A 6,947-nucleotide genomic window follows, 5' to 3' on the forward strand; every position below is an offset into this window, starting at 1 on the left:
TTGCATAAATGAATTTTTTCAATACTCTGAAGGTAAAAATAATTTTTTTAAGAAGCAGTACGAATAAGTGCAGCAATTAATTTTTTACCACAATATTTTCGAAATAATATTGATTAAATGCATTATCAATGGTATTGACAAATAATTTTAAATTTATTTTTCAAACAAGATCCAGATAGCCAAATGCAGCGAGTTTGCTGTCAAATCGCCAACAATCGAGTCTCTCATCGTATCTTTTTCTCTTACACGATGTCTTCATAGATATTTTTCATACTGCAACAATGAACATATTTAACTAACAGGAAATGAGAGAACGATAGAAAATGATATCATTTCTTGAAATTTTTTTTAATGAGATTACTTTTTCTTTAACACTTTTAATATTAAACGCGATACAACACTCAGAGAGAAAATATCGCGCTGATTATTTATCGCAGTTCTAGTGATAATTTCGCTAATTTTTTCTTCGAGCGTGTTTAATAAAAATTTTTATTTAAATTACACAAATATAAGTAGATAGTACAATGTGAAGATGTTGTTAAAAGTGATAATATTTATTGTATTTATGAGTACTTGAGAGGGAGAGAGTGAGAGAGAGAAGAGAGAGAGAGAGAGAGAGAGAGAGAGAGAGAGAGAGAGAGAGAGAGAGAGAGAGGTGTCGTACTAAAATGCGCGAAATACTTATCCGAAATACTTACTAATTACGATAGATTTTCAGTGATTTATTTAAAAAAAAACACAAGAATCTAATCGTTTTATATTTCACAATCCATCATTCTCTGAATCAAAAGAAAAAATTTCAAGAAATGATATCATTTTCTATCGTTCTCTCATTTCCTGTTAGTTAAGTATGTTTCATTGTTGCAGTATGAAAAAATATCTATGAAGACATCGTGTAAGAGAAAAAGATAACGATGAGAGAACTCGATGTGGCAAATATTATAATACACGTATAAAAAAACTCAATTTGAGAATCAATCGTGAATTTTAGGATAATTTTTTATCAATGTTTTCGTTATCAAAGATTTAACAGTACGATACAATTCGATAAGAAACAAAGTTAGAATTGTATGATACTGTAAATAAGATATTTAAGAAAAAGAAAGAATCTATCGTGAATGTACCAAAAATTTTAATTAATTTACTATATTCATAATTATGTCATTTGTCATGAATGTGTGTAACGACGCGAGTCTTGGCGCGGTGCGGTGGGACGCGAGAGCGGCCATTGATGCGAGTCTAGACGCGGTGCGGTGGGACGTGGGAGCAGCGAAGCACAGAGCGGCGCGACTCTCCCTCTTCCCCCCGGCCGCCGGCGCCAATACTCGAGACAGTGGGCCGTGCTACGGCTCGAGCGGCTCGAGCTCTTCCTTCCGCGCGCTCTCATTCGCACAATTAAAAAAATTAATATCTCGATTATTGGTGGACCAAACCCAAACAATATTGGGTATTTATGTTTGTCTCGATCCCTTCTACCTCTTTACAAGCATTGGCGTGGGTGCTTAGGGACACCCTGTATAATTATAATTATAAATTTTTTACAGCCGTGGTTTTCCTACGCTGATATACACATTCCCGGCTTTATCAATATTGAAAAAAAAATCTAGATGCAATACTTTAGGAAGATCAATCAGGATCATAATGATGATCTAATAAATCATTCTTATGGAGAATTTGGCATGGCTGACGTATTTGATTTGCGCAAATTATTTAATATGAAGCCATTGGTTGACGAGAATTTGGAAGATTGAAATTGCGATGAATTTGCGCCGGTTATTGAGCATGGAGCCTCTAATCAGCGATTTAGAAATTTAGGAATAGTTTTTATGAACAACATACATTTATATTTTTATATTTATACTTTTACACTAACTATATTTTTATTTTATATGTAATAATTAATTAAGAATATATATATATTATTAAAAAATAAAAAATAAAAAAATAAAAAAAAATAAAAATTTAGTCAATCCCTCTTACACTTTCCCACTCATCACCATACTATCCTTTCGCTTTTTCTCTCGTATTATTATTATTATTATTATTATTATTATTATTATTATTATTATTATTATTATTATTATTATTATTATTATTATTATCATTATCATTATCATTATTATCATTATTATAATATATATATATATATATTGTGAGCGATATTATAAGTTTTGACGATGATCATCGATGACGATCCGAGATACCCATTGTCACGCGTATACATCTGTATCGTGCGTGATCGTGTTTGCTCATCCCCGTTTGAAAGCAACGATGCGCGGTGTAGATTCGCTCTCGACGAGCGGATATCCACACATTCCGACGCGAGCTTGCCTCGAGACCACTTGACTTTTGTAAGATAAATATTACTAAATAATATATTCGCCTACAATAATCAGAAGTAGGATGTGGACTTGTTAGTGCCGTGATATTTGCGCATCCGTGGCATTCGGAATTTGTTTGATTTTTCGATTTTTCGTACGAATTTTGTTTTCGAGATGCCAGGTACGCAAAAAAAAGTTTTGACTAATTTGACAATCAACGAATTGAAGGAACGGCTGCGCGTTCGTGATTTGCCCGTTACGGGAAACAAGAACGAACTTATCGCGCGACTTTTACGTGCGAATCCGGGCATTGAGATTGTGGAGGTACGGGATGGCGAGGAGGCCGCGCGTGTTGCGTCGCCGACGGACGAAGATCGACGAGGAAGCCGAGGAGCAGAAATGCTTGGAGATGCCGACAATGTGCGGGACGAAATGGAGCTCCTTCGATTGGAGCGGGAGCTTTTGCGACGAGAGATAGAAATTGTGCGGCGTGAGCGAGACCTGCAGACGTCGCCTTCCGAAAGCACGTCTACGGTGCAATCAACACTCGGTATTAAGACAATTGCCGATCTTTTAGCCGAGTTCTCAGGTGAGAAAGACGACTTTCGAAATTGGAAGCAACAATTGGAGCTCTTACGAGAAACCTATCGCTTGGATGCCATCAGAATTTTGATAGGCTTACGGTTGCGAGGGAAAGCGTCGAAATGGTTTCATTCGAAGCCGGATCATTTGCGAATGTCAGCGACGAAACTTTTGAGTGCAATGGGCGATATGTTTGACCATCGCCCGAATAAGCTATCATTACGAAGGGAATTTGAAGGTCGCTTGTGGTGCAAGGGTGAACCTTTTTCCGATTATTTCTTTGACAAAATAACTTTGGCAAATAAGATCACAATTGATCCGAAGGAATTAGTCGATCTCGTGATAGATGGTATTCCGGACGCCCGATTGCGAGACCAGGCAAGAATGAACCGCTACGAGGACACGAAAGATATTTTAGAAGCCTTTAAAAAAATTACTCTTTACGAATCGAAGAACGATCGGCACCGCCGAGATGTTGGGAAGCCGACGAAGCCGACGAGGAGGGGGGACACGATCCGCCCTGGAGAAGTTCGTTGTTTTAACTGTAACGAGAGTGGCCACCTTAAGAAAGACTGCACAAAGCCATCTCGTGAATGGGGTTCCTGTTATAATTGTGGCAGCCTGGAACATCGCGTAAGGGATTGCACGCGGATTCGATCGGCAACGAGTATTCGAGCGCGAGAGGCTTCAAGACCGACGGAAACATCGAGGCCGCTAGAGACCTCAACTCATCTCATTCAGCCAACGTGCCCAGAAATTCCGTTTATGGTGCCTGTTTCTTTTATGATTCCGGTTGACGATCGTAGGGATAAGCATTTTGTAATTAGCGCTATGATTGATTCGGGGTCGCCCGTGAGTTTGATCAGGGTGGGTTTGCTGTCTAACGGTTCGTATGACGTAGAATCATCGCAGAATCGCACGTATCTCGGCATGAATCAATCGCCACTACAGATTTTAGGTGTTTTTGAGAGAATCGTTGATGTCAATGGTATTTTAATAAACATTAAATTTCTTGTTGTCCCAAATGAAATGATGTCGCACGCTGCGATACTTGGTCGCGATTATATGCTATCACCGTTGATTAAGGTTACTCTAGGTCACGAATATAAGATCGAAAAAAGTAATGACACCGTCGAAAATGAAACAGATGATTTTGTCGGTGATATTATGCAAATTGATGTTGTTAACACAGCTGAAAACGCAATGGAAAGTTTAAATATTAATTCGGAAATAGATTTAGAGACGGCTGAGACATTAACAAAAATGTTTTACTGCGAAAAAGATGCGTCTGGCGATTCTGAGTTTTCGACCGGTAACGTGGAGTTGACGATTAAGCTCGCGGATGATCGACCAATCGCTTTTCGGCCCCGTCGCTTAGCTTTTTGTGAAAAAGAGAAATTACGCGAAATTTTGAACGATTTGTGTGCGAAAAAAATCATTAGACCGAGCGATTCTCTTTACGCTAGCCCCATCGTATTAGTTCGAAAAAGAACGGTGAAATACGTTTATGCGTCGACTATAGAGAACTTAATAAAATAACGGTAAAAGAGAATTTTCCGACACCAAACATCGATGATTGTATTGATCAATTACGTGAGAAAAGATATTCTACAAAACTCGATTTAAAGAGTGGATTTCATCATGTCAAGGTCGCCGAATCGTCAATAAAATTCACTTCGTTCGTCACCCCGATAGAGCAGTTCGAGTATTTACGAATGCCTTTCGGCCTTACAAACGCACCACGAGTTTTCCAGCGATTCGTTGATTCGATATTCCGTGATTTACTCGATGGAAATCAGATTTTAACATATTTGGATGACATTTTAATAGCTACGGAAACAATTGGCGAGCATCTTTCCATCGTTGAGAAAGTTTTCCGATTAGCGAGGAAAAATGGTTTGTGTTTTCGCTTAGATAAATGTTCATTTCTCTATCGAGAGGTTACGTATCTCGGTTATTTGATCAACGAATCTGGAGTTCGTCCTAGCCAGGAGGGTGTTAAATCCGTGTTGGAGTATCCGATCCCGCATAACGTAAAGGAAACACAGCGTTTTGTAGGCCTTGCGAGTTATTTTAGACGGTTTATTCCAAAATTTTCGGTTATAGCAAAACCGCTTTATGATTTGTTAAGAAAAAACGCAACATTCCGTTTTGGTCAGGAGGAAAACGATACATTTCTCGAACTGAAAAATAAATTAGCTAGCGAACCGGTTTTAGCGATTTATTCACCGAGCGCAGAAACTCAATTGCACTGCAATGCAAGCGCGGGTGGATTCGGCGCCATGCTAATACAAAAGCAACCTGATGGATTTTTCCGATCGATATTTTATTTCAGTAAGCAAACAACCTTAGTAGAGTCTAAATATCCGAGTTTCGAGTTGGAATGTTTGGCGGTTATATACGCGATCAAGCGATTTCATGTTTATTTGTATGACATACATTTCAAGGTTGTTACGGACTGCTATAGTTTTCGTCTCGCATTGGCTAAGAGGAGTATTAATCCACGTATTTCACGTTGGGCCATATTCCTTCAGAGTTACGATTATGAAATTGAACATCGGCCGGGGGTTCGAATGCTGCACGTTGATGCATTGAGTCGATGCAGTGGCGTGCTTGTTCTAGAACCGAATACTTTTGAGAGCGTTTTATCTCTTCGGCAAATGCGGGACGAAACAATCAAAGATTTACGCGAAAAATTAGAAAGAAGCGAGCAAAGAGATTATGAATTGCGTGATGGGCTGGTATATAAAAAATTGAATAACGACAAACTGTTATTTTACGTTCCAGAAAGTATGGAAAGTAACATAATTAGAGTCAGTCACGACGAGTTGGGCCACTTAGGAACGGACAAAGTGATCGAACACATCGGTAGAATTTATTGGTTTTTGCAAATGCGACAGAAGGTCAAAAAATATATTGACAATTGTTTGAAATGTATCGAATTTTCGCCGTTCAGTGGAAAATCCCAAGGATTTTTGCATACTATAAAAAAAGATAAACTTCCATTTTGAACCTTACACATTGACCATTATGGACCGCTTGAACAGAGTCGTGGAATGAAATATTTTATCCATGATCGACGGGTTCACAAAATTTATTAAACTATATCCCTGTAAGTCCATGACTTTAACGGAGGTAATTAAACATTTAAAAGAACATTTTCGAAATTATAGTAAACCTCGTCGTATAATAAGCGATAGAGGAACTTGTTTTACTTCTGAAATATTCAAGGGATTTTTGACTGAGCAAGCTGTCAAACATGTGTTGGTAGCGACAGCAACGCCTCGCGCAGACGGACAGGTAGAACGTTTCAACAGAGTTATTACACCGATGCTAGCGAAATTGTCCGAACAGCCAAATCGTTGGGAAAAGACTTTAAGCGCGGTAGAATTCGTTTAATTAAACAATTCTGTGTGTTGTCGACCGGCGAAACTCCAAGTCGCTTACTATTTGGAATCGATCAGTTAGGCGAAATTAACGATAATTTGCGTCTTGAGTTGGAATTGGAGGAAAAGCGAGATTTGTCCGCGTTGCGTAACAGTGCCGCTGAAAAATTGCAAAAAACCAGCGAGCAAATGGAAAAAAATTACAATTCAAAACGTAAACCAGCAACCGAATATCAAGTTGGGGACTATATCATGATTTCGAATCGTGATACTACACCGGGCGTAAATAAGAAATTAATTCCAAAATTTAAGGGACCTTATGTAGTAACAAAAGTTTTAGATAACGATCGCTACGTCATAGAGGATATAGAAGGATTTCAGGCACGCGTGCCGTTTACTGGAGTTGTTAGCCCCGACCAGAAGCCGTGGATACGATACTAAATTATGTATATTGAATATTTATTTATTGTGACCGAGGTCGGCCACGGTGTCAGGACTGGCCGAGCTGTGAGCGATATTATAAGTTTTGACGATGATTATCGATGACGATCCGAGATACCCATTGTCACGCGTATACATCTGTGTCGTGCGTGATCGTGTTTGCTCATCCCCGTTCGAAAGCAACGATGCGCGGTGTAGATTCGCTCTCGACGAGCGG

The 6,947-nt window shown here is 38.9% G+C and overlaps 1 protein-coding gene across 1 annotated transcript; it reads left to right on the forward strand.

Moving 5' to 3' along the window:
* Positions 1-2,495: 2,495 nt before the first annotated feature.
* On the forward strand, positions 2,496-6,730 carry LOC105840818. Its single transcript, XM_012687893.2, has 3 exons — positions 2,496-4,324; positions 4,426-5,771; positions 6,258-6,730. The coding sequence occupies exons 1-3, from the start codon at positions 2,496-2,498 to the stop codon at positions 6,728-6,730; spliced, it is 3,648 nt and encodes a 1,215-aa protein (XP_012543347.2).
* Positions 6,731-6,947: the final 217 nt, after the last annotated feature.

The sequence above is a fragment of the Monomorium pharaonis genome, chromosome 5, assembly GCF_013373865.1.
Source record: "Monomorium pharaonis isolate MP-MQ-018 chromosome 5, ASM1337386v2, whole genome shotgun sequence".
Classification (NCBI taxonomy): domain Eukaryota; kingdom Metazoa; phylum Arthropoda; class Insecta; order Hymenoptera; family Formicidae; genus Monomorium; species Monomorium pharaonis.